Source organism: Lithobates pipiens, unplaced genomic scaffold (genome assembly GCF_037356315.1).
Source record: "Lithobates pipiens isolate NorthernLeopardFrog02 unplaced genomic scaffold, aLitPip1_a1.2 Scaffold_22, whole genome shotgun sequence".
In the NCBI taxonomy this organism is placed as follows: Eukaryota; Metazoa; Chordata; class Amphibia; order Anura; family Ranidae; genus Lithobates; species Lithobates pipiens.
The window spans coordinates 83,782,262-83,809,572 of record NW_027507784.1 but is presented as its reverse complement, the minus strand read 5'-3'; the positions used below and the strand labels follow the sequence as shown (position 1 = coordinate 83,809,572).

The window sequence follows — 27,311 nt, the reverse complement described above, 5'->3', positions numbered from 1 at the left end:
CCCCCACACTTATTACATTTTTTGTATCACTTGACCTTCCATATTGGATTGTAAGCTGTAATGAGCAGAGCCCTCTGATTCCTCCTGTATTGAATTGTATTGTAACTGTACTGTCTGCCCTCATATTGTAAAGCGCTGTGCAAACTGTCGGTGCTATAAAAATCTTGTATAAATAATAATAAAAATAATATACTGTACATAAAGACTAACGTGCCGTTAGAAGTGAATGCATGTTCTCTCTGCCCACTTTTTCACAGTGCGGTGCTGTTTCAAATGTGAAAGTTTGGTTTGATGAAATATTTATTGTAATGGTGGTTGGGGGGGGGGGGGGAAGGAGGGTGGCAGATGCTGTCAGTGCCAGTCACTGGGGTGGGGTGACTCAAAACATTTGGATTTATTTACTAAAACTGGAGGGTGCAAAATCTGGTGCAGTTCTGCATAGAAAGCAATCAGCTTCCATTTTCCTTTGTCAAAGCTTAATTGAACAAGCTGAAGTTATAAGCTGATTGGCTGCCATCCTTCCAGTTTTAGTAAATCAACCCCAATGTTTCATCCCAAGTGCATTGTTACATGGGGCTTTAATACTAGAGGTGGACAAATTAATTTGGAACGATCTGTCCAATCAAGGACCCAGCAGCTTATTTATTTATTTTTTTAGAAGCCAGCTTTTTTTAAAACAATTAAAAACCCCAAAAGTTAGGTGCCAGCTGTACTTTTTAAGGAGAATTGGCTAAGTGGCTCCTGGGATTTGTCCAGCCCTGGCTATAGACATGCCACTGCATTTTTCTGAAATCTGTCATTTTATATCCATTGGTCGATTTGAAAAGAAAGTTTAAAATACCACTGAAGATTTTCTTTTCTCTTTCAGTAAAACAATGGCAAAGACGGACAAAAAGCAGAAGGAATCTGTTTCACCTGCAGATGTGGATGAGCTTCTATCCTATCTTCCTGACAAGCTGAAGGAGCGCCTGTTGCCTTTTCAGAAGGAAGGGATTGTGTTCGCCCTACATAGGGAAGGAAGGTAACACAATTTTCTTTATATTATTTGGGGAAAGCAGGTTAATGTGGGTACAGATGGACCAGTATGGCACTGCCAGGCACATTGTGTTTACATGGGGATGATGACTTCTGGCATTGTCAAGGTTAAAAGTAGATACATCCACTGCTCTATTGGTGAATGTACGTTTTTATTCCACATTTAAAAAGTTATTTTTTTTTTCCTTCTTTGTTTTGCTTGCCTGAGTTCCTTCCTGATTGTTATGTAGAAGGCAAACTTTAACATCTCTTAAAACGCGCTAGTCCGACTGACAACCGTCCCTCCCTAATGGGTCTGAAACAAGTTGTGGTTCCCCTTCGCTGCCCTCTTGTTTCATCTTTATTCATTCACCAGAACCTTCTAAGATCAAAACCTTTGTTTATTTTCTTCTTCTTCTTCTTCTTTTTTATTTTTTTTTTTATTTTTTATACATTTTATTTTTCCTATCATGGTAAATGCATACATATCTTGTTGCCTGAAACAAAGCTTTTACCAAGAAAATTTTACAAGATTTTTATTTTTTTCAGTTCACGGGTTTCTGAGTAGATTTGTGTTTTGAATTTTTTATCTTTGGATGTATTCCTAGGTTTGTTACTGGTGCCTGTTACTTGTGTTTTTTATTTTTTATTTTTTTTGTGTCTAAGCTTTATTATGTAAATGTTATGGTTATTTGTTTTGTTTGGAAAGAGTTCTAGTTTGTGGTTTCTGATTATTAATTACGGATGTGGGATCGTCTTTAATATCCTGTTATAATTAATAATATGCTGTGAAAACAGCAATTTTTTGTAATATTGCTTTTTTTTTTTTCTCCTCCTGGTGTAAGGTGTTTTGCTAATTAAAGTTTATCTCTGACAGAGTAATCCGTTTCCCAAAGGTTAATAACGGTGATAATTTTTCAACATGGACCTTAAAATAAAAGACAATGCTAATTTTCTTGGAAAGGAAAAAAAGTTAACCCATTTGAGTGCATGTAGCGCTTCCTGTTCTGTGCCTTGGCTCAGTATTCAGTGCATGAAGGCCTAGGGGCTCTAAATCGGGGGTCGCCCAACTTTCTAAAGAAAAGGCCAGATTACGTTCATTCAGACTTGAGGGGGGCTGGACTGTGGCCAGTGGGAGTAGAAAAGCCCCATGTAACCCATGTAACTGGGATTAAATAATGCCTTAGGCTTGTTTGTCAGTGGAAGTAATGAAACTAGTGCCTCATTGTAGGTGTCGGTGGGGGGAAAAGTGCCAATTGTTGATATCGGTGAGAGAAATAGGAGGACTAGCACCCCATTGGTGTCAGTGGGAGCAATTGCACCCCATTGTTGGTGCCAGTGGGGGGGAATGGTGCCAGTGGGGAGGAATAGTGCCCTCTGTCAGTGGCAGTCGGGAGCAATAGTGCCCCGTTGGTGCCAGTGAGAAGGAATAGTGCCCCGTTGGTGCCAGTGAGAAGGAATAGTGCCCCGTTGGTGCCAGTGGGGAGGACTAGTGCCCCATTGGTGTCAGTGGGGAGGACTAGTGCCCCATTGGTGCCAGTGGGGAGGACTAGTGCCCCATTGGTGCCAGTGGGGAGGACTAGTGCCCCATTGGTGCCAGTGGGGAGAACTAGTGCCCCATTGGTGCCAGTGGGGAGGACTAGTGCCCCGCTGTCGGTGCCAGTGGGGAGGACTAGTGCCCCGCTGTCGGTGCCAGTGGGGAGGAGACTAGTGCCCCGCTGTCGGTGCCAGTGGGGAGGACTAGTGCCCCGCTGTCGGTGCCAGTGGGGAGGACTAGTGCCCCGCTGTCGGTGCCAGTGGGGAGGACTAGTGCCCCGCTGTCGGTGCCAGTGGGGAGCAATAGTGCCCCGCTGTCGGTGCCAGTGGGGAGCAATAGTGCCCCGCTGTCGGTGCCAGTGGGGAGGAATAGCGCCCCATATGGGATTTGCATTTCCACAAAAGTTTATGGACGCGCAAAAACAGCTTGAAGCAGGTCAGAGGGATGTCAGCTTCTGGTGATATGCATCTGTCAGTGTATTCTGAATGAACCTAGATGTGTCTTAAACTGATGCCATCAATACAAGCCCAAAGCCCATCGACAGTTCGACACCAGCTCTGTTTTTCAGCTGCTGGTCACTGTCAGGATAATGGTCATCTGACAAAACAATGCTTACTATACAAAACAAAATAATAAGCGATTAATATGCAATGATAGTAGATGATAGGCTCAGCAGTGGCATGCAGTTAACAAAGCAAACAGAATATTGGCATTAAAAAGGGGATTCATTCTAGAGATAAAAAGGTAATTCTCCCGCTCTACGAGACTCTGGTCCGGCCGCACCTGGAGTATGCTGTCCAGTTCTGGGCACCAGTCCTCAGGAAGATTGTACTGTAAATGGAGCGAGTACAAAGAAGGGCAAAAAAGCTAATAAAGGGTCTGCATATTAATTATGAGGAAAGGTTGCGAGCACTGAACTTATTCTCTCTGGAGAAAAGACGCTTGAGAGGGGATATGATTTCAATATACAAATACCGTACTGGTGACCCCACAATAGGGATAAAACTTTTTAGCAGTAGGGAGTTTAACAAGACTCATGGCCACTCATTAAAATTACAAGAAAAGAGGTTTAACCTTAAACTACGTAGAGGGTTCTTTACTGTAAGAGCGGTAAGGATGTGGAATTCCCTTCCACAGGCGGTGGTCTCAGCGAGGAGCATCAATAGTTTCAAAAAACTATTAGATAAGCACCTGAATGATGACAACATACAGGGATATACAATGTAATACTGACATATAATCGCACACCTAGGTTGGACTTGCGTCTTTTTACAACCTCGCCTACTATGTAACTATGATAATTCAAACCTATTTTTATCTGATTTTTGTTTTTATGTGAGCAGAAAAATATTTTTTAGGGGCATGGAAATGTTTCTGAAGCCTTCCACTGACTATAAGGAGCCCTATATGGATTATGTTAACTCTTGTAGCAGTTTGCGTACCTACATGCTCTTAAAACCCAAATCTAGTTTAAAAAATAAATAAATAGAAATGCCAGGCAGGCTACAAAATAAAGGGCAGCTCTTGCTGCAATATTCACCTTTTCCCTAGCGCTGTCTTCCTGCAAATTCTCTGATTGGCAAACGGCCATCTTTTTAGTTTGAATGATGCCTAGCATTATTCACCCCACTTCCTCTGAGCCTAGGCTGTCATGGACCTGACACCTGAGGCTTATAGTACAAAATTGCTAAGCAGCACTAATGTCATAACAGCTCTGCAGTATTAAAGGCTGTCTGCCACTGCCGCAAGGACATGAACGTTACACGGTTGGCCAGATGTCTTCTCAATTTAAAGTGGTGCTAAAGTCAATTTTTTTTTTTTACCTTAATGCATCATCTGGATTAAAGTGATTGTAAAGTCTCCTGCTGTGTTATTATTATTATCTGCTTAAGGACCACCTCATGCACATATACGTCGGCAGAAAGTCACGGCTGGGCACAATCAGGTACCTGTACGTTGCTCTTAAAGTGCCCAGCCGTGGGACGGGAGCGCGCTGCCGCCGGCATGCTCCAGACCCGGTCCTGAGCTCCGTGGCCGCGGGTCCAGCGGACCCGATCGCTGCTGTTGTCCCATGATCGGGTCACAGAGGAGAGGTCTGTGTAAACAAACCTCTCCCCGTGCTTCCTACTGTGGTTGTCACCGATCGTCCATTCCCTGTTATAGGGAAAGACGATCAGTGATGTCACATGCCAGGCCACACCCCCCTACAATAAAAAAACAAAACACATAACGTCAAGCATAACCTTTCCTCGCCCCCTAGTGGTTAACTCCTTCACTGTCAGTGTCATTTACACAGGAATTGGTGCATTTAAATAGAACTGATTGCTGCATAAATGACAATGGTCCCAAAAATGTGTCAAAAATGTCTGATGTGTCCGCCACAATGTCGCAGTCGCAATAAAAATTGCTGATCGCCGCCATTACTAGTAAAAAAATAAAATATTATTAAAAATGCTATAAAACTATCCCCTATTTTGTAAACGCTATAACTTTTGCGCAAACCAATCAATAATTGCGATATTTTTTGTTTTTTTTACCAAAGATATGTAGAAGAATACGTATCGGCCTAAACTGAGGAAACTTTTTTTTATATATTTTTTGGGGATATTTTTTATAGCAAAAAGTAAAAAAGATTAAATTTTTTTCAAAATTGACGCTCTATTTTTGTTTATAGCGCAAAAAATAAAAACCGCACAGGTGATAAAATACCACCAAAAGAAAGCTCTATTTGTGGGAAAAAAAAGGACGCCAATTTTGTTTTGGGAGCCACGTCACATGACCACGCAATTGTGGGTTAAAGCGACTCAGTGTTGAATCGCAAAAAGGGACCTGGTCCTTTTGGTTGCAAATTGGTCCGGGGCTTTAGTGGTTATACAGGATTTATATAGCGCCGACAGTTTACGCAGCGCTTAATAAAAAAACTAAAAAAATGTCATACTTGCCTGCTCTGTGCAGTGGTTTTGGATCTTCCTCTTCTCGGGTCCCTCGCTGGCTCTCTTGGCTCCTCCCTCCTTTTCGAGTGCCCCCACAGCTAGTAGCTCATGTCTCAGCCAATCAGGAGGGACGGTCGAGACACTCATGCACATCACTGGAGAAAGATCGGGCTCAGGTATGAGGGGGGGCTGCTGCACACAGAAGGTCTTTTATCTTGATGCATAGAATGAATTAAGATAAGAAAAAACCTTCTGCATTTACAATCAATTTAAACCCAAAAGTAAACATTTTATTATATTGCAGTTTACGAATTCTTATATGTGATGGCTGCGTTTGTTTTGTTTTTTTTCTTTTAGGCTTTCTTTCTTCTGGCGATCTGGCCACTGTTGTTTTTCAAAAGAACAAGTTGTCCTGCAGATATATCATGTTACAGGGTTGAGACAAATCATTTATCTCCTTCCTGTGTCATGACCTAAAGTCTGACCAGGAAGTAAGGCAGGAGTAATAGAGAAGTGTTTTTAAACAGCCACAAGGACAGTGAGGTACGCGTGTGTTAGAATAAATGTAAAGCTATTTTTATTTTTGTAAAAGTAGTACATTAATTGTTACATAGGGGAGCTGGAAGTTAGAAAAAAATATTAAGGTGAACTTTAGCCGTTAACCACTTCGACTCCGGAAGGTTTATCTGCCCCTTCCATTTTTTTGGCTCTGCCTTTGTTGAAATGACAATTGCTGTCATACAGTCACGAGAAGCTGTACACAAATTTGATATCCTTTTTTTTTTTCTTTTTTTTTTTTTCTTTTGGTGGTATTTGATCACCCCTTCTTTGTGCTATAAATAGAAAAAGACAGACGATATTTTTTGTTAGTAATGGCAGCTATCAGCGACTTATTTTTTATTTTTTTTGCTAGACTGCGACATTGAGGTGGACAAATCTGACACTACAGTCTCATACACGTGATCTGATTTTCAAACGGGAATTGTGTGTCGACGGACTGTTTGTACTCTCCATTGGACAATTGTCTGATTTTCCGCAGACAAATGTTGGCTGGCAGGCTTATAAATTTTTCACGGACAACTGTCTGTTATCAGATTTTTCTGATCGTGTGTACACAAATCCGTCAGACAAAAGTCCAAAGTACAAACACGCATGCTAGAAATCAACGCTCGCCTAACGCAACATTAGCAGAAGGTGCCCAAAGGGTGGCACTAAAGAGCTGAAAAAAACACGTAGTACGTCACTACGTTTGTGTTTGTTGGCCGACAATCGTGTGCCGTTTGTATGCAAGACAAGTTCCTGGCCAACGCCTTCATCTGACGGTTTGTCTGCGGATAATTGGATCGTGTGTACGAGCCTTTAGTGACACTTTTTGGGAACCAGTGGCGCCAATACAGTGATCGATGCTAAGGAAAAAAAATGCACTGTCACTATATAAATGACACTGGCAGGGAAGGGGTTATCAGGGGGCGATCAAAGGGGTAAAGTGTTCCCTATGTGTGCTTTCTAACTGTAGGGGATGTGTTTTGACTAAAGGAAGAGGACACACTGATTGGCTCCCGCTGTGTCCATTCCCAGCGGGGCTCGCGCCCCAGAGCATATCACAGGAATTGCGTACAGGTGGTTTTGTGTCTTAAGGGCCACCCTGCCACAGTAAATGTACATGGGGCAGTCCTTAAGTGGTTAAGGTATGTATTGGGTAAATTTTATAAAATCATAAAAATGCTTGTGTGTGTCTGAGGAGGGGGTTGGAGAGATGGGTGATTGTTGGTAGGCGATGGTGCGATTGTGTGTGTGTTTTTTTTTTTTTTTTGAAAGGTGTTTATATTTTTCCATCAACACATAAAAAAAACAATATAGCACCCTACAATGACGATATTGAGGTGCGGCAAATAACCATATCATGTCTTGTAGGCCGACATGGCCGAATATTAACAAGAAGGAACAATAACTCAATCCCCCCACAGCCAGAACAATGGTGGCGGGGGTAATGGGGTCAAGATGGGCGATTGTTGGTGGGCGATTGTTGGTGTGAGCTGGGTGATGGTTGGTGATTGTTGGTGGGAGATGGGTGATTGTTGGTGAACAATGGTGGCAGGGGTAATGGGGTCAAGATGGGCGATTTGTTGGTGGGAGATGGACGATTGTGGGTGATTGTGGGAGATGGGCGATTGTTGGTGGGAGATGGGCGATTGTTGGTGGGAGATGGGCGATTGTTGGTGGGAGATGGGCGATTGTTGGTGGGAGATGGGCGATTGTTGGTGGGAGATGGGCGATTGTTGGAGGGAGATGGGCGATTGTTGGGAATTGCTGAAAGGGTTACATTCAGAACTATTTTTTGTTATGACTGAATTTTTTTTTACCTACAATTTTTCATATTAAGGCAAATATTGGAAACATATTTCTATGGTCTTATAGTTTCATAAGATTTTACTGAAGAAAAGAGAACATGAAACTCGGACACTGGCTACTCTGCCCACGCAGGGGATGAAAAGTCACTACAAATAAAGGAAACAAGCGTAATAGCAATAATATCTGTTCCGACAAAAAAAGAACAATTGGCTTTGTTTCTTGCGCAACACAAAATCAATGATTAATAAAAAGAGAAGATGACAGAGGTGGTTCAAGCATGAGTAGCTGTAGAATTTCATAGGTATCTTATCATTAATGTAACCTTAGAACTCTAAAGCTTTTGTTGCCAGAACTATATATCCATAATGATCCAGCCGTAGTTAAGTGTTTAAGAAGGTCTTTGTGGAGTCAGTTTGTATTGCAATAATTTTTTTTAGAGAGCCATATAGAGTTACCAATTAAATACAATAAGGTGGTTATTCTCCATATTCATATGTAGGTCCAGATAGCTATTGCTGGATCAATCTGTAAGCCATCAATTTTATCTTTGTTGCCTAACAAAACTGCAGCGGCCTTTGGGGTTAACTCTATTCTCTCTGGGCAACCTGTATTACAGGATTAAATGCACAGTGTTATATGGTGCAAATATGTCTATCAACTCGTCAAGCTAAATGGAAATCATTTATTTTGAATGTTGGATTTCTACTCTTCCAGTATTAACCTTGGATCTGTTAAATTCTGAGATGTTCTATTTCATACATGCAGTACAAGGCAAAGAAAATGCTCACCATAGTACAGATCCAGTGACATCAAATACAATCTTTCCTATTTTTGGCTTTTAAGTGATTGCACTCAGATTAATTTGGACTCCTATATATCAACACTAGACACTTGGTGGATGGGAAGAGAACCAGGTTTTTGGCCCTGTTGAAATAATAGGCTCTTTTTATTTGTGCTTTATATGCACATTTTAAATATATTTTTACAAGTCCATAATTTATCATTTTGTAGGGTTTTGTTATTTTGTCTGGTGGCTACACTCTACTACAAATCCCTTTTTTTTTTTTTTTTTTTTTTTTAATTGAAATTTTTGTCAAAATATCCCTTTTTTAGTGTTTTTTTTTTTTTTGGCTGTCTATATTCCTGCTGAGGAAATTCACCCTCATTATTATCTTATTCACTTTCTCTATTTTTCCCCTTTAACCATTATTTGTGGGACCAGAAGGGAGTAAAATTATAAACTGAGTTTTCACTGGAATAGGAGGTTGTGGGAAATCAATGGATACACTTGGAGAAATTTCTGTTCAACTTCCTGTTGTGTCCAGGGAAAAGGAAGTAAAGCGAAAAGTTCCCCAATGGGAGAAAAAACATAACTTGACAAGGTGTTTACCCTTCCCTACTTTAGCTAAATATATGTAAACTATTTGGGCTTTATATATACTTTAATCTGTTTAAAGCTTGACTATACTGACTTTCACAGTGCTGTGGTATCTTAGAGCCGGCTGCTGACATCTTCAGCCTGTCTGCTTCTGGGTACCACTCTTTGTCTGTGTTTGTTGTAGGGCTGCAACGATTAATTGATAATGAAATTTGTTGTCAACGATTTTCATGATTGATTAGTTGGTCCGCACCTTCCTCCCTGTCCGTCCGTCAAATAAATCCTCCTCCTGTCTGTGTACAAGGCGCCGCCGTATGTTACAAGGCACGTCCGCGCCTCCTCCTCCCCACTGATCTTCTCCGCCCCTCCCTCTGCTGCCTCGAGGGAATAGAGAGGCGAGAAGCAGCTGCAAGGGGAGCAGAGCTGGCGAGCTGCACGCTGACTGTGAAAGGCAGTAAAATAAAACTTAAACCGTACATTCATTTTTATGAGAAGTGCCCCGTCGTAACACTCTTAAGTATTCCTGGTGGAGTGGGTGCCCCATCATTGGTGTTCCGGGGGTTGGGTGGAATAGTAGTGCCCCATCATTGGTTTTCTTGGGGGGGGGGGGGGGGAATAGTGCCTGATTGGTGTTCCTGGGAGGGGGACAATAGTGCCCCATTGGTGTTCCTGGCAGGGGGACAATAGTGCCCCATTGGTGTTCCTGGCAGGGGGACAATAGTGCCCCATTGGTGTTCCTGGGAGGGGGACAATAGTGCCCCATTTGTTTTCCTAGGAGGAGAATAGTGCCCCATCATTGGTGTTCCTGTGAGGAATAGTGCTCCCATCATTGGTGTTCCCGGGAGGAATAGTGCTCCCATCATTGGTGTTCCCGGGAGGAATAGTGCCCCCATCATTGGTGTTCCCAGGAGGAATAGTGCCCCCATCATTGGTGTTCCCAGGAGGAATAGTGCCCCCATCATTGGTGTTCCCGGGAGGAATAGTGCCCCCATCATTGGTGTTCCCGGGAGGAATAGTGCCCCCATCATTGGTGTTCCCGGGAGGAATAGTGCCCCCATCATTGGTGTTCCCGGGAGGAATAGTACCTCATCATTGATGTTTTATTCTGCAGTTTGAGTGTAACACTCAGTTTTTTCATTATTACTTTTAAATCAACAGAAAAATGGTATATATATGTTTTTTTATGATTTTATCCAATTAATCGAAAAAATAATCAGCTGATTAATCGATTATGAAAATAATTGTTAGTTGCAGCCCTAGTTTGTTGGCTGAGATGATGTCAATCCCATGTATGCCGTAAAGTACATTCATCTTGAAATTTGATGAAATTGTACAGGGCAGACAGGCAGCTAAGAAAATTTAAATCCTTGGGTTTTTGAAGTCCCGCCCCCTTTGGGAAGTAACGCGTACGGAACCACGTGACTTTTGTTTGTGACATCACCCGTGTCTTACACGCTGATTCTTGTTGAGTACATCACTATATGCTGTGAATCCTTTGCACTGAGGCTCAGTGCGTTACTTGTAAGTGCACCATTTATATTTTTAACCACTTGCCGCCCGCCCTATTACAAATTGACGGCGGCAAAGTGGTTTCATAATCCTAACCGGACGTCATATGACGTGATTAGGATTATGAGCCGCTGCGCGCCCCCGGGGGCGCGCATCGCGGCGATCGTTGTTGCGGGGTGTCAGTCTGACACCCGGCAACTACGATCTCGGTAAAGAGTCTCCGACGGAGACTCTTTACCATGTGATCACCCGTGTCCAATCACGGCTGATCACAGTGTAAATGGGAAGAGTCGGTGATCGGCTTTCCCTCACTCGCGTCTGTCAGACGTGAGTAGAGGAGAGCCGATCGGCTGCTCCTCTGACGGGGGGGGGTCTGTGCTGATCGATTATCAGCACAGCCCCCCCGAGGATGCCCACACTGGACCACCAGGGACACCACTAGACCACCAGGGAAAAGGTAATAAAAATCCATAATCCTCCCTAGACCACCAGGGTGCCAGTCAGCACAATGGGTGCCAATCAGTGCCCATAATGGATGCCAATCAGTGGCCACAATGGGCATCACTGATTGGCATGCATTATTGTTTGGCACTGATTGGCATCCATTACTATAACACCGATGCCGCCTATGAGTGCCCACCTGTGCCGCCTATGAGTGCCCACCTGTGTCGCCTATGAGTGCCGCCTATGAGTGCCCACCTGTGCCGCCTATGAGTGCCCACCTGTGCCGCCTATGAGTGCCCACCTGTGCCGCCTATGAGTGCCCACCTGTGCCGCCTATGAGTGCCCACCTGTGCCGCCTATGAGTGCCCACCTGTGCCGCCTATGAGTGCCCACCTGTGCCGCCTATGAGTGCCCACCTGTGCCGCCTATGAGTGCCCACCTGTGCCGCCTATCTATGCCCACCTGTGCCGCCTATCTATGCCCACCTGTGCCGCCTATCTATGCCCACCTGTGCCGCCTATCTATGCCCACCTGTGCCGCCTATCTATGCCCACCTGTGCCGCCTATCTATGCCCACCTGTGCCGCCTATCCATGCCCATCCGTGCCGCCCAATCCGTGCCAGCTATCAGTGCCAATTTGTGCCACCTATCAGTGTCGCCCATCCGTGTCGCCCATCCGTGTCGCCCATCCGTGTCGCCCATCCGTGTCGCCCATCCGTGTCGCCCATCCGTGTCGCCCATCCGTGCCACTTCATTGGTGCCACATTGGTGCCCATCAGTGCCACCTTATCAGTGCCCATCAGTGAAGGAGAAAACGTACTTATTTACAAAGTTTTGAAACTGAAACAAAAAAAAAACATTTTTTTTTTCAAAATTTTCGGTATTTTTTTATTTGTAGCGCAAAAAATAAAAACCGTAGAGGTGATCAAATACCACCAAAAGAAAGCTCTATTTGTGGGAAAAAAATGATAAAAATTTAATTTGGGTACAGTGTAGCATGACCGCGCAATTGTCATTCAAAGTGCGACAGCGCTGAAAGCTCAAAATTGGTCTGGGCAGGAAGGTGTTTAAGTGCCCTGTATTGAAGTGGTTAATAAATCTTTATTAAGATTACGGAGAGCACTCAATATAATTGCTTCCTTTTTATGTTATCTACCCACCTGGAGTTGATAGTGAGAGTCTCTATGATCTAGCAAGTTTACCGGCATCCATCCAGTGCTACTCGGAGATCCTGTTGTGCTCATCCCTTAAGGGAAAACAGCTAGTGAGACCTCATAGATCTATTCCGGGGTCCATTTCTTGAGGTGAGCTGCTAGAATTATCGTTTGGTGGAGGTTGTCACTGAGTCAACTTATCTATCAATTTATAATCACTTCATTGGACACTTGTTGGTGCTTGCTGACCATCTTATGTGAAGAGCATGGACTTTATATCATCATTTATTTAGTATTGTTTTGAAATGTTTTGCACTATACTGCTTTTTTGTATAGTTACGATTGGGGATTTGACCTTTTGACCCTCAGTGTTCTAGCTGCTGTTTTTAGGGTTTCATTTGCGCTGATTGATTTTCTTTTATTTAGTACTGGAGAATGTCCAGATACTACAGAATATCAGAAAAGGTTAGGATATTTTTTTCTTGGAGGATATAAAATTTACCAACACAAATGGAAAGCTGTAGAAGGGTACCAGTAATGATTGCATATCTTCCATGCGTATGAGCAATGAAGAATCTCTGACAAAAAGAAAAGCCTCCTCTGTGATGGTCACCTCAACACAGAAACCATGCAGAACAAAACATGGTAAGTCGGTAATGGGAAAAGATGGGCTGCGTGGAACCTATAGGCCAGGGATGGCGAACTTGGGCACCCCAGATGTTTTGGCACTACATTTCCCATGATGCTCATGCACTCTGCAGTATATTGAGCATCATGGGAAATGTAGCTCCAAAACATCTGTGGTGCCAAGGTTCGCCATCGTTGCTATAGGCAATACAGTATTAGTGCCTGCCTACCTGGTCTTTTGTCCTCCTACATTTTTTGAGCAAAGCTTTCATAATTCAGTTCCTCTTTAGTTCTTCTTTTTATAGGTATGCCATGCTTTTAATAAAGGGGCTCAATGCTGAAATTCCCTATTTGATGTAGTGAAAAACCCACCAATGTGCACCATTACCTCACAGGATGCTCATGATTGACTGCAAATGGGTCTCCTAGAGATTCATGCTTTCTTGCTGCCCCAGTTGTATACAAGCAGAAACATTTTTCAAATCTTGCTCATTAAAGGTCCCAGAAGACCAGAATTGGAACTGTTGCAGAATGACACTAATACTGCATCAGCTGATAATGATTAATAAGCTTACTCATAAACTCTGCAGGTTTGCCTCTGCTGTTTATCATTCTGCTGTTCTTTATTCATGTGAAGGCATGTTATCACTAATATAAGCAAATGATTTAACATTTACAAAGTGCTAAAATGACCACATGATATAACCCTAATCTTGTTCCAGTAAAACGGCAACCCTTTCTATGGGTACAGATTGCTTTTGCTGTCCCCTATTCCTCAAAAGGTCATACACATGTACAAGACTGACCACTCATTCTCAGCAGATCATAACTGTTAATGGTGGAGGTGGGCACAAACACTGCATGCCTATTGACCCCAGTGGCTCCTGAAGAAGCGGCTTATGAGGTTAGCTGATTTGCATGCTAGCAGCAACCCGCTTTAGAAACCGAAACCAGTATTAGAAGGTTGTAAGATCGAAGCAGTTCTAACCTTGCACACCAGTCTGCATTTTTAGAGTTTTTCTTTAATGTAGACTTGCACCCAAAGAAATCTTTGAAGCTATTTGCCTTGTTGGTACAGTAAGGTCCTTGAACGTACTTTTACTACTGTTTGTCTGTAAGGAAAGGAGGAGGAAATGGACTATCGGGGTCTGGGGGAAGCGTCCCCCTTCTGACGAAGCTTGGAGTAACAACAGGGAGGATGGAATTAAGAGAGGAAGTTTTACTCTTCTTATTTCTCTGTCTTCATCGCCTTTCTTTTGTTTTTTTGTTTACCTGGGTTCATTTGTGTATCCATCTTTATTGGATAGTATATTGGAAACATACAGGAGTAAATAGAATGCAACGAGGTGGTATTATGTTTTTTAAAGTCTGGATGTATGCACAGAAATGAAATGTTAAATACAGAAGGATTGTTCATTGTTGTCCCGTTTTATAAAAAGAAAAATAAAGAAATTAAAAAAACACTTATGTCCTGCCCAGGACTACATGTCCCATGAGGCATTGCTCCTCACACATTCACAAGTTCTCAGGCACTTGATGGCATATATGGATGATATACTGAGCTGTATGTGTGCGATAAGTAAACAATGCATTCTGTATGCAGGCCAACTAATCGGCTGGCTGATTAATCGACTATAGAAATTGTAATCGATCAATTTCATAAACGATTAGTTGTCGATTAATCGATTAGTTGTTTCAGCCCTAATGTATATATCTAAAATAGTATTTGGTTCAGTTTTCAAATGTTAACAAAGTGTATTTTTTTTAACTATAAGAAATTGGCTATCTTGGCGAGTAGCTGCTAAACACGCAGGAGCTAAGTTTTAAGGCCTGAATGTATGACTGGGATGTGGACATAATAAAAGTTAGTTTGTTTCTATAGAAAACACTTGGAGGCTTATTAATAATTAGGAGATTGCTATATGTGCATTTAAAAATAGTTCCTAGCAGAATTTATTGTATTGCTCCGATTTGAGATCCTGGAGAACCCTTATCTCCTACTGTCATCGAAATCTGTTTCTAATTATTTCATTAAACTTAGGAGCTGCAAATCAAGGCCACTTTGCCCACAGCTTGTCATGGGATCTGTTCGTGAAGAACGTTTCCAACAATGGTGTCGTACAGTGTGAATTTAAAGCTCTTTGCCAGTTAGGATAAAACAACATTTTCCGTACCCACTCCACCAGCCCCTAGCTGATCACTAGCTTTTATTATAAATAAGCGCTAATTACCTAAAATCTTGCTGACGTGACGGGTACTGGGCCTTTTCTTTCTGGTCTGTAGCTTAAGAAGGTCCAGTCTGCAGTGTTCTGAGTGTTGCTGATGTCCTTTGGCTACCAGAAGTGACCATCACAGTGTTCTGAAGGCTGCCAATGGAGGTAACAGTGGAAGATATCAAGGGTAGCAAGAAAGCTGTTTTTTTTATATGTTTTTTTAAACTTTATTGCCACAACACACTGTAGTAAAGTACAGCATGCTGTCCTTTTTCATAGCACACACCACCACAGCGCAGTGGTGCCAACTTTCATAATTAAAATCAAAGGAAATTGCCTTTTGGTTTGTGTTTGGCATGCACTGGAAAAGGCTGCTCAGTTTGTTCCAATGCACCTGGTGCTTATAGGACTTAAGAATGTGGCATACTTGGTACATTTGACACTGATGGCTGCTCTGTGATGAAATTATTTGTCCATAATAATAAAAAGAAAAAATAGGACTACAAAGTAAATACAGGCAGTGAAAGTGTTAGTGTTCCCTCATGTTGGCGGTCATTGGTGAAATGCCAGGTTACATTGAGTGTCAGTTGAAACGTGACCCCTTACATTGGTGTTCTGTGGACGTGGATTGTTGAGAGAGAGAGAGAGAGAGAGAGAGACTTCTTTACATTGGAGCTCATTAAGAGAAGGGGCCTTTAGACTGGTGGCCAGTGGGAGAAGAGGCCTATTACGTTGGTGGTCAGTGAGAAGAATGCCACCATTGCAAATGGCTAAAAAGATTATTATTGCAATGACTACTTATACAGGAATCTCAAATATTAACTCAATTAACCCCCTAGCAACCTCTGGAGAAAACATGATTGAGTTAGACTGCTTTACACCCATGTATGCCTAGTGTTAACTCCTTCACATCTAGGGTAAAACAAAGCTTGATTCCTAAGCCCAATTTTGCAACTTTAACGTGATATGTATGGTTTTACTAACACATAACTACTTTGTGCATCCAGGTGGATTATTTCTTTTTTTTTTTTTTCAGTACAAATTAGCTATTTTATTAGGCATATTTTATTATTCGGAAAACTGGCCCAAAATATTAAAAGTAAGTTTTTATTTTTTTATTTTTTTTATAAATGTAACTGGTATATTTCTTTCTACTACCATAACCTACCACCAAAGAACAACTCAAAATAAATTCCCCTGCTCTTGATAATCTCAGCAATACCACATGCAGTATGTTTTGTAACCATAGAGCACATTTTCCTTTTTTTTTTTTTTTTTACTACCTAAAACACACAGACACAAACTGAAACTAATTTAAAAAAAAAAAAAAATCTATATCAAGAATTATTATATTTTTCTTTCCACACACTTTGTTCCTTTCTCTGTCCTTGCAGAGATGGGGAAAAAAAAAAATATCTGTCTCACAGTGACTGATCACTGCGATTAGCTATTCAGAGGCTTTAACCGCAATCAGGTGACCCGGAATTGGACGTTGTCGTTCCCAATCATTAGAACGGGGACTGGGGGTCTCGGTGAGAACCCGTTTTCTGTGCTTGTAGCGTGCCATGCTCCCAGTACAAAGGGAGATGCGTAAATATTGACCACCACGGAAAAAAAGCCTAGTCCAGTGGGGCCGCATATTTGCATATGTGGCCGGCGTGAAGGGGTTACACTTGCTCAGAGCAGCCCGCTCAGTTGTTCAATCCAGTTTTGCTTCTGTAAATTAACTAGGTTAGTGACCGGTAGTGGTCGCTCCATTTGTTCATTTCTCTCTCATTGTTTATGTAGCGGCCATAACCCTTTGTAGGGTGGCCTTGACTTATTGGGCTTACCGGTTACCTCCGCTTGGCTTGTTCTTCCACATCTAGGGGTTCCCAGGGTTGATACCCAACAACTTGGACGCTGACACCAATAAAGCCCTTTTGAAAGGTTTTCTTTTGCAGGAGTAACATCCAATAACACAGTTTCATATAGGAACAGAGGGCAAGGGTGAAGAGCTCAGGCACCTTGAACTGCAGACATAACAAAGTCTCTAATACCACCCAGAGAGTAGCCACTCACAGCTGGGCACTTCAAGGCTGAACAGATCTCTAGCCAGAGATCATGCCAATCAGCACGTTGATTCAGAACTTGTCAAATCTTCTGAACGTGTACAAGTTATAACTGAGAGTGAACAGGATCCTTTTACCTCAGTACCTGGAACGTTCGCTGTCTTCTTGATAGTACTGGAAAAAGCGTGGATTCCTCAATGTCCTTCCCAACTCAGTAACCAGGCACTTCTCAGGATGCCACTTGTCGGCCCTCCTCTGAAGAGTCCTCTCCCAGTCATTTCCACGAGCTGTGGTGCCCCTCCAAGCCGAGAGCACACCCGGACACCTTGAATCCTCCCTCAGTTACTGCGCTTCAGACCAGCCGGTTCCGAGACTCGGGAACATATGGATCCCTACCCCAGACCAGGCGGGTCTATTGGGGGAAACCAACAGAAGCATGTTGCAGGATGTCGAACACCCCGTGACCCCTCGCGGGGATACCCCGTTCCTGGAACCAAGAACAGACTACACGGGCCTCACAAACGCCTCTCCCAAACACGTGACCTCAACATCTTAAGTACTCCTTCCCAGACTCCTCAGCGGGGCCCGGCACACCCACTGATTGATTGGTTCCGAGAAGGTTGATACCAAAAACGTCCAACCAGGCCTGGTTCTGGTTTGTCATGCGCACCTCACTGTACACATGACCAGGCAGAACTTCTAACACAGCCCAGCCAAAATGATGTCAAAGTTAACCTACATAATTAACCCTCAGAACCTCTACTGTTCTGAGGCAAAAACTAAATTTACACATGACATTTACTAAGTCCTCACTTTGTGAATGAATAGGAAGCCCTCTGTACAGAGTGCTTCCTGGTCATTCAGTGCAGCTGTGGCTGCAGAAGAGAAAATTATCAGCGTTTGTGTCCTACAATCTTTTTCTATCTCAAAACTAAAACATAAGGGGTCTAATATTTAATCAAAGCACCCCCCCCACCCCAAACATGAAAGTTAAATGTTTCCATGATTGGGAGTCAAAGCTGCTTGTGTACTTCTGTGGACAGCAGCTGGTACAAGTTAATAACAGGCTGGTGGGGATGTCTTTCACAAACTCTGCAAGCTGTACATAAAATATTGCAAAAATGGTTTGACACCAATTTAGGCCTCATTCAGATGAGCGTACTACAGAGTGCCTGTGCAAGGGCTTTGTTTACCCACACAAGGATGCACAGTTGTTCCTCCATCCACATGCAGGCAGTCTTACTCATGCCAATGGGAACACAGTGACTCCCAATTTGACATTTGTGTGGGTGCACTGCCCTGAATGCATACTGTCTGAATTTGGGGCCATGCATCTGCACAGATGGCAAATTAAGAGCAGTAGCTGCGTTTGTGCACTGCTGCATCCTGTTTGACATGTATGGGACTGCCTGCATGGGGATGCATATTACACCTGTGCATTTTTGTGTCGGTAAACACGGTCCTCACACGCTGTGATATGCCAATGTTAATGAGACCTTAAGGCCCCTTTCACACTTGTATGACTTGTCCTGTGACTTGGGACTGCAAAGTTGCATGACAAGTCATTCCCCATGATTTCCAATGACAACCATTCCTATTAGTATGACTTCAAAGTAGTCCTTGCACTACTTTGGTCCAACTTCCATGCGAGTTGAGGTCCATAGACATCAATGTTAAATCCTTAAAGTCACATGCAAATCGCACCTGAAGCATATAGACGCAATTTCAGTACTATTTCAGTACGACTTTGTAAGCCCAAGCTGGCTATGCCAAAGTTGCAGCAAAGTCGTACGGTTTCCAAATGGCATCGAAAACGCGTCTAAATTGCGTCTAAATTGTTTAAAGTCGTACTTTTGAAATCGCAATGGAAATTGCACGATTTTGAAGTTGTTCAAGTGTGAAAGGGGCCTAAAGTGGAGCACAGGGCCCGACATCAAAAGGGTTAACATGTATTAGTCTTATAGTGCCTTGGTGACTAATAAGCTGTGATCTAAGGCCAATCCCTGGCTCAGCACATATATTCATATTGCTTCAGCAGGAGGTGATCAAGATTTAAATCTGTTTGAACAGTATGGAGTCCTTCCCTTGCTGGGGATGGCGTTCGTATTCTCCCTGTCACTGCAGAGATGTCAAAGTGCGCACATTGCAGAGTTTAGTAATGGGCTGTGACGGTGCTAATTTCCTCTGCTCCCCATATCGGGCTCGTCTCAGCCGCCTCTAGACTTCCAACAGAAAGCAATATTGTCCACTCCGCAATTGCTTTAAGGGGACTGAACAATTCAGCAACAAAAGCTTAGTGCAGGCTGTGAATCAGCTGGTGTGCGCATATAAAAAGATGATTAATGTACGCAAACGACTTTCTGTAATGAAGCCAAGCCTTTTCTGTACTCCGTAGCCAAAATGGCTGCATCCCACTCTAGTAATTAACATTCGGAGTGACACCAAGCGCATTAATCATCGGCTGTCATGAAGGAACTTCAACCCTTTTTATTTCGTGAAATAAAAAAAAATTAAAAATAAGAAAATTGGGATTTGGCAGAAAAAAATACAAATTTAAGAAATTGCACAAAACATTTTTTTGTTGTTGTTGCAGATGTCGCAAAGTTTTTTTTTCTTCTATTTATGCTTGTACCCGTGGATTCTTACCGAAAAAACATCCATGTGGGAGATATAGGGACTGTCATTGCCGACTTTCTTTAGAAAATGTAAATTCCTTGGCTGTAATTCTGATTCTTTTTCTTTCATACTTTGAGGTATCAGCTGGGAACGTGTATGGAGGTTGAAGGTTTTTGGCTTCGCTTGTTACGTGATCATTTTTAGGTTTTTGAGCCATAGAATTTCAGCCTCTTCCCATGATCAGCCAGCCTAATTGTAGTTTTGCTTGTGGATAAGCAGAGGGGGGGACGTGTACAAGTTCCATCTGGTATCTGTACCCGAGTGCCCTGACACCAGAGCCCTTGTGGATACTTAAAAGCCCTGACCTATTTGCTAGTGGTTGCAGCAGGTGCTCAGCAGTGGCAGCCAACGCCCAGGATTGTTAAAGCGGAGTTCCACCCTAAAGTGGAACTTCCGCTCATTGGAACCCCCCCCCCCCCCTCCGGTGCCACAATTGGCACCTTTTGGGGGGGAGGGGGTGCAGATACCTGTATAGTACAGGTATTTGCACCCACATTTTCGGCATAGATAGCCGCTGATTCTGCGGTGCCAAACTCTGCATTTTGATAAACGGGCAACATTAAGGAGATATTCTAGCGAGCGGCCATTGGCGAGCTGTGTGCCACATGAAATCAGCACAAGGAACTTTTAATTATATTCACAAGGGTGAAAACAGAGGGGGGGGGAAGAATACAACCACCATATCTAACGATAGGTAAACTGCAATATATTTGTTGGTTTTGGGTTTAATACCGCTTTAAGCCGCAAGTCTAAACAAGCCCTAAAGTGTTCAGTACACAATTATTATTAGCTGCTTAAGGACCACCTCACGCCGATATACGTCGGCAGAATGGCACGGCTGGGCACAATCACGGACCTGTACGTGATTTTTTAAGTTCCTAGCCGTGGGTCGGGACCCTGTCCTGAGCTCCGTGGCCGCGGGACCAGCAGACTCGATCGCCGCTGTTGTCCTGCGATCGGGTCACAGAGCTGAAGAACGAGGAGAGGTCTGTGTAAACAAACCTCTCCCTGTGCTTCCTATTGTGGCTGTCACCGATCGTCTGTTCCCTTTTATAGGGAAAGACTATCAGTGACGTCACATGCCAGGCCACGCCCCCTACAATAAAAAAAACATATAAAGTCATACATAACACCTACACTGCCCCCTAGTGATTAACTCCTTCACTGCCAGTGTCATTTACACAGGAATCGGTGCATTTAAATAGCACTGATTGCTGTATAAATGACAGTGGTCCCAAAAATGTCAGATGTGTCCGCCATAGTGTCAGTCACAATAAAAATCGCTGATCTATAAAACTATCCTCTATTTTGTAAACGCTATAACTTTTGCGCAAACCAATCAATCTCTAATTGCTTTTTTTTTGTTTTGTTTTTACCAAAAATATGTAGAAGAATACGTATCGGCCTAAACTGAGGGGAAAAAAAGTTTTTTTTATGTATTTTTTGGGGATATTTATTATAGCAAAAAGTAAAAAATATTAACTTTTTCTCAAAATTGTCGCTCTATTTTTGTTTATAGCGCAAAAAATAAAAAACGCAGAGGTGATCAAATACCACCAAAAGAAAGCTCTATTTGTGGGAAAAAAAGGACGCTAATTTTGTTTGGGAGCCACGTCGCACGACCACGCAATTGTCAGTTAAAGCGACGCAGTGTCGAATCGCAAAAAGGGGCCTGGTCCTTTTGGCTGCTAGTTGGTCCGGGGCTTAAGTGGTTAAAGAGGGACTTTACCCTTCTCTTAATCGCTTCACACCCGCTGTGTAGATAAATGATGGACGGGCGGGATGCTCTCTTGTTCAGCTATGACTAAGATCCCATACACTCTATTAGATTTTCTGCAGATTTTTGTCTTCAGATTTACCAAAACCATGTAGTGCAAGGGCCTGCCTGATTGCATACAAATTGAAACTCTTAAGGTTTGACCTCATATTATATGGTTTTGTTAAATCTGAAGACAAAAATCTGCAGAAAATCTAATAGTGTGTATGGGGCTTTAGCACCATATCTGGTGTGAAACGCGTCAACAGCTGTGCAGTTAGTCTGTATTGCCCTGTGATGCTTTGATATCCATTTTTTAATAAAGGTGAACTTTTTTGCAGTGCGGCTATCCAGCATTCTATTTTTTCAATTATCTCTGTTGCAAACAGAGCCAACACCCTGCCTGATTGTGGAGACGGCTGTTCTCCGGAGAGGTGATTACTTTGGAGAGGTGCACTCCCATGCTCTCTTGTTAATTCAACATCACCTAGTCTCGCCACAATCAGTGATCCCTGGGACACAGCGCGACCCCAATCTCGGTAAAGAGCCGATGATGCAGCTCTTTACCCATGTTATCAGCTGTGCCCAAGCACGGCTGATCACATGTAAACTAGTGGGTGTCGTTTAACGGCTCTCCTCGCCACACACTGACTGAGTGTGAGAGGAGAGTGGATCAGCTGCATCTACTCACAGGGGAGACCTGTAGAGATAATCAGGGCACTGATTATCAGTGCAGCCCTAACAGTGCCCATCAGTGCTGCATATTAGTACCGCCTCATCTGTGCCCATCAATGCAGCCTGTCAGTGCCACCTCATCACAGTGAAGGAGGAAATTTACTTATTTAGAAAATCTTCGGACAAACTAAGAAAAACCTTTTATTTTAAAAAAAAAAATTCTATCTTTTTTTTTCGTTTTTTTTTTTTTTTTGCAAAAAAGAAAAAACCAAGCTATGTTTAAATACCACTAAATGAAAGCTCTATTTGCAGGAAAAAATTATAAAAATGTAACTTGGGTACAGTGTTGTCCTCCAAATTGTGACAGCGCTGAAAGCTGATGATTGGTCTGGGCAGGAAGGTGGTGGGGTGGTAAAAGTGCTCTGTAGGCAAGTGGTAGTAAATTCAATTTTTTTTTTTTCATTCTTGGCTACAGCTAAGCTTCATAATAAAGCTTACCTGTGGGTTAAATGAAATCTCCCAAATGTGCACCGTTATATAGATATTCTAGTGAGCAGGAGGTCATGTCACCCTTGCTTGCGCTTCTGAAGAAACGCCATTCTCGTGCCATTCATTCAGAGCTCTTTGCCTCACAGTGATGTCATCGCAGCTCGGCAATTCAAATGGATGCAGCCCACGAACCCAGAAGGAAAACTGGGTGTAGATGGAAGCCTTTGGAGCGGTGACACTACTGCTTTAAAGTGGTTGTAAACCCTTACAAACCACTTTGACCTAGATTAAGGCTTACCTGTAGGTCCAAGAAATATCTCCTAAACCTACACGGTTTAGGAGTTATTTGCCAAAAAAACAGGCACCGCTGTCTATGGCGCATGCGCCGTAGACAGCGGCGCGCAGGTGCACTGAGCGAACCGCTGTTAACGGCGATATGCCGCGAGTGACGGCCCCCGTGCGCATGCGCGGGAGTGATGTCATCGCGGCTCTGTCGAATGACAGCGCCGGAGCAGCGATACCCACCAAGAAGATGGAGGCTCCGTACTACAGGCTCCTGTGTCAGGTAAGTGACACATAATGGACTACTATGCAATGCCTCTCTCTCTCCCTCGCTCTCTCGCCTTCGCCCTCTCTCTCTCGCCTTCGCCCTCTCTCTCTCGCCTTCGCCCTCTCTCTCTCGCCTTCGCCCTCTCTCTCTCGCCTTCGCCTTCTCTCTCTCGCCTTCGCCTTCTCTCTCTCGCCTTCGCCCTCTCTCTCTCGCCTTCGCCCTCTCTCTCGCCTTCGCCCTCTCGCTCTCGCCATCGCCCTCTCGCCTTCGCCCTCTCGCCTTCGCCCTCTCGCTCTCGCCTTCGCCCTCTCGCCTTCGCCCTCTCGCCTTCGCCCTCTCGCCTTCGCCCTCTCGCCTTCGCCCTCTCGCCTTCGCCCTCTCGCCTTCGCCTTCGCCCTCTCGCCTTCGCCCTCTCGCTCTCGCCTTCGCCCTCTCGCCTTCGCCCTCTCGCCTTCGCCCTCGCCCTCTCGCCCTCGCCCTCTCGCCCTCGCCCTCTCGCCTTCGCCCTCTCGCCTTCGCCCTCTCGCCTTCGCCCTCTCGCCTTCGCCCTCTCGCCTTCGCCCTCTCGCCTTCGCCCTCTCGCCTTCGCCCTCTCGCTCTCGCTCTCGCCTTCGCCCTCTCGCTCTCGCTCTCGCCTTCGCCCTCTCGCTCTCGCCTTCGCCCTCTCGCTCTCGCCTTCGCCCTCTCGCTCTCGCCTTCGCCCTCTCGCTCTCGCCTTCGCCCTCTCGCTCTCGCCTTCGCCCTCTCGCTCTCGCCTTCGCCCTCTCGCTCTCGCCTTCGCCCTCTCGCTCTCGCCTTCGCCCTCTCGCTTTCGCCTTCGCCCTCTCGCTTTCGCCTTCGCCCTCTCGCTCTCGCCTTCGCCCTCTCGCTTTCGCCTTCGCCTTCTCGCCTTCGCCCTCTCGCCTTCGCCCTCTCGCCTTCGCCCTCTCGCCTTTGCCCTCGCCCTCTCGCCCTCGCCCTCTCGCCTTCGCCCTCTCGCCTTCGCCCTCTCGCCTTTGCCCTCTCGCCTTTGCCCTCGCCCTCTCGCCCTCGCCCTCTCGCCTTCGCCCTCTCGCCTTCGCCCTCTCGCCTTCGCCCTCTCGCCTTCGCCCTCTCGCCTTCGCCCTCTCGCCTTCGCCCTCTCGCCTTCGCCCTCTCGCCTTCGCCCTCTCGCCTTCGCCCTCTCGCCTTCGCCCTCTCGCCTTCGCCCTCTCGCTCTCGCCTTCGCCCTCTCGCTCTCGCCTTCGCCCTCTCGCTCTCGCCTTCGCCCTCTCGCTCTCGCCTTCGCCCTCTCGCTCTCCCTCGCTCTCCCTCGCTCTCCCTCGCTCTCCCTCGCTCTCCCTCGCTCTCCCTCGCTCTCCCTCGCTCTCCCTCGCTCTCCCTCGCTCTCCCTCGCTCTCCCTCGCTCTCCCTCTCCCCCCCTCGCGCTCTCTCCCCCCCTCGCGCTCTCTCCCCCCCTCGCGCTCTCTCTCCCCCCCTCGCGCTCTCTCTCCCCCCCTCGCGCTCTCTCTCCCCCCTCGCGCTCTCTCTCCCCCCCTCGCGCTATCTCTCCCCCCTCGCGCTCTCTCTCCCCCCTCGCGCTCTCTCTCCCCCCCTCGCGCTCTCTCTCCCCCCTCGCGCTCTCTCTCCCCCCCTCGCGCTCTCTCTCCCCCCTCGCGCTCTCTCTCCCCCCTCGCGCTCTCTCTCCCCCCTCGCGCTCTCTCTCCCCCCTCGCGCTCTCTCTCCCCCCTCGCGCTCTCTCTCCCCCCTCGCGCTCTCTCTCCCCCCTCGCGCTCTCTCTCCCCCCTCGCGCTCTCTCTCCCCCCTCGCGCTCTCTCTCTCCCCCCTCGCGCTCTCTCTCCCCCCTCGCGCTCTCTCTCTCTCCCCCCTCGCGCTCTCTCTCTCTCCCCCCTCGCGCTCTCTCTCTCTCCCCCCTCGCGCTCTCTCTCTCTCCCCCCTCGCGCTCTCTCTCTCTCCCCCCTCGCGCTCTCTCTCTCTCCCCCCTCGCGCTCTCTCTCTCTCCCCCCTCGCGCTCTCTCTCTCTCCCCCCTCGCGCTCTCTCTCTCTCCCCCCTCGCGCTCTCTCTCTCTCCCCCCTCGCGCTCTCTCTCTCTCCCCCCTCGCGCTCTCTCTCTCTCCCCCCTCGCGCTCTCTCTCTCTCCCCCCTCGCGCTCTCTCTCTCTCCCCCCTCGCGCTCTCTCTCTCTCCCCCCTCGCGCTCTCTCTCTCTCCCCCCTCGCGCTCTCTCTCTCTCCCCCCTCGCGCTCTCTCTCTCCCCCCTCGCTCTCTCTCTCCGCCCTCGCTCTCTCTCTCCGCCCTCGCTCTCGCTCTCTCGCCCTCGCTCTCTCGCCCTCGCTCTCTCGCCCTCGCCCTCTCGCCCTCGCCCTCTCGCCCTCGCCCTCTCGCCCTCGCCCTCGTCCTCGCTCTCTCGTCCTCGCTCTCTCGCCCTCGCTCTCTCGCCCTCGCCCTCGCTCTCTCCCCCCCGCCCTCGCTCTCTCCCCCTCGCCCCTCTCTCTCCCCCTCGCCCCTCTCTCTCCCCCTCGCGCTCTCTCTCCCCCCCTCGCTTTCTGTTTCTCAATTTTTCTATCATGCAGTTTTTGTAACAGCTGTCAGTGGCATTTAGCAGTTATTATCCAGTGCTTCCAAACACAGGAGAAGTTAGCTGTACACGCAGCCAGGAGTGCGCACTGCTGTCATCTCTTAAAATAGCAGTGAGGTTACACTGTCTTACCTCTCATTCTACTTGGTTGTATATAATTAATTCCATAAGGAATTGGCCTTCAGCGATCTGTCATGGAGTCATCACAGAGAGGTGTCTGCAGCCGCTTTTGCTCAAGCACAGGAATCGGAAAGACATGGCAAATTGATATTAAAATAAGTGTTTCAGCAAATTGAAATCTTACGGCATTGTTTTAAAGGGTCTCTCCAGTTAATAGGATGAGCCGAGGGTAACAAGAGAGGCTGAAGCAGCATCTTATCTGGTTCCCTTGCGGACAATGTGTTCATGCAGGTAGGAAGCACATACACGCTGCCAGATAATGTGACGCTTTAGGAGCCCCTGGCCTTCTACATTGTTCATCCCGTTAAAGAAGAACTGTACAATCAAGCAGATGAATATACTTTTAATGAACAGGGAGTTTATATAAAAATTTAAAAAAATTATTATTATTCATCTGACAAACATTTCTTGTGTAATCATACAGGGAGATATCCAAAAGGAGATGGGACTTGGCTAAGGAGTATACAGTATGGTGTACAGATTTGTTAAAGGGCCAGGAAGATGGACTTTGTGATAGGAAAAGGATTTCACTAAAATGTTCACGCACATAATATCCAAATATATAATAGTGCCACATTGCTCTCCCATCAATCACCAAAATCAATTAAGTGTTCAGTATAACAAAGTCAAAATCAATATGTGTAGAAAACTGTACAATAGTAAAAACCGATATGCTGTATAACAAGACATTAATGTGCATCAAGTCTCTTATTTTGTGATACCAAGATCAAACATTTCCGGTGCTCCCCTGCAAATGCTTTACCTTTAGTGTGTTCAAAACTCTCAGCTTCTTTTATAGACCTAAATATGATGCAGGTCAGAATGCACTGTTCCCTTTAAAGGGTTAATGAACACAACTTTTCTCTCTTTCTCCAAACCAGGAACTTTGGTATGGGACAACAAGGTATATGCCCCTTTAAGGGGAAGAGATCTTTACTCCTATCTCCTCAGCCAGCCAAACAGATGGCAATATGCTCAAAATAAAGTAAAAAAAACTCAAATTGCGCAACAATCTAATGCATACATAAAAAATAAAAAAAATGACAAAATACATTTGCTGATCCCCTGCAGAAACATTGCCTCCAATATACTGCAATTGCTGTGTGCATTGTTTCTTTCTGTTTGTGACGTCACTCAGCTCCGCTCTACGCGAATCGTCCATCACATGACTTCATCAGGGGCTCCTGATTTTTGGGATAACTGACATTTATATTTCTT

General features: G+C 45.3%; 1 protein-coding gene across 1 annotated transcript in view; it reads left to right on the top strand.

Moving 5' to 3' along the window:
* Nucleotides 1–27,311, top strand: part of ZRANB3 (zinc finger RANBP2-type containing 3) — a gene marked incomplete in the record, with an annotated part of 393,324 nt that overhangs the window by 6,743 nt on the left and 359,270 nt on the right. The window contains 1 exon segment of the mRNA XM_077447813.1: nt 869–1,021. Within this exon segment, the coding sequence (XP_077303939.1) occupies nt 876–1,021 (146 nt within the window).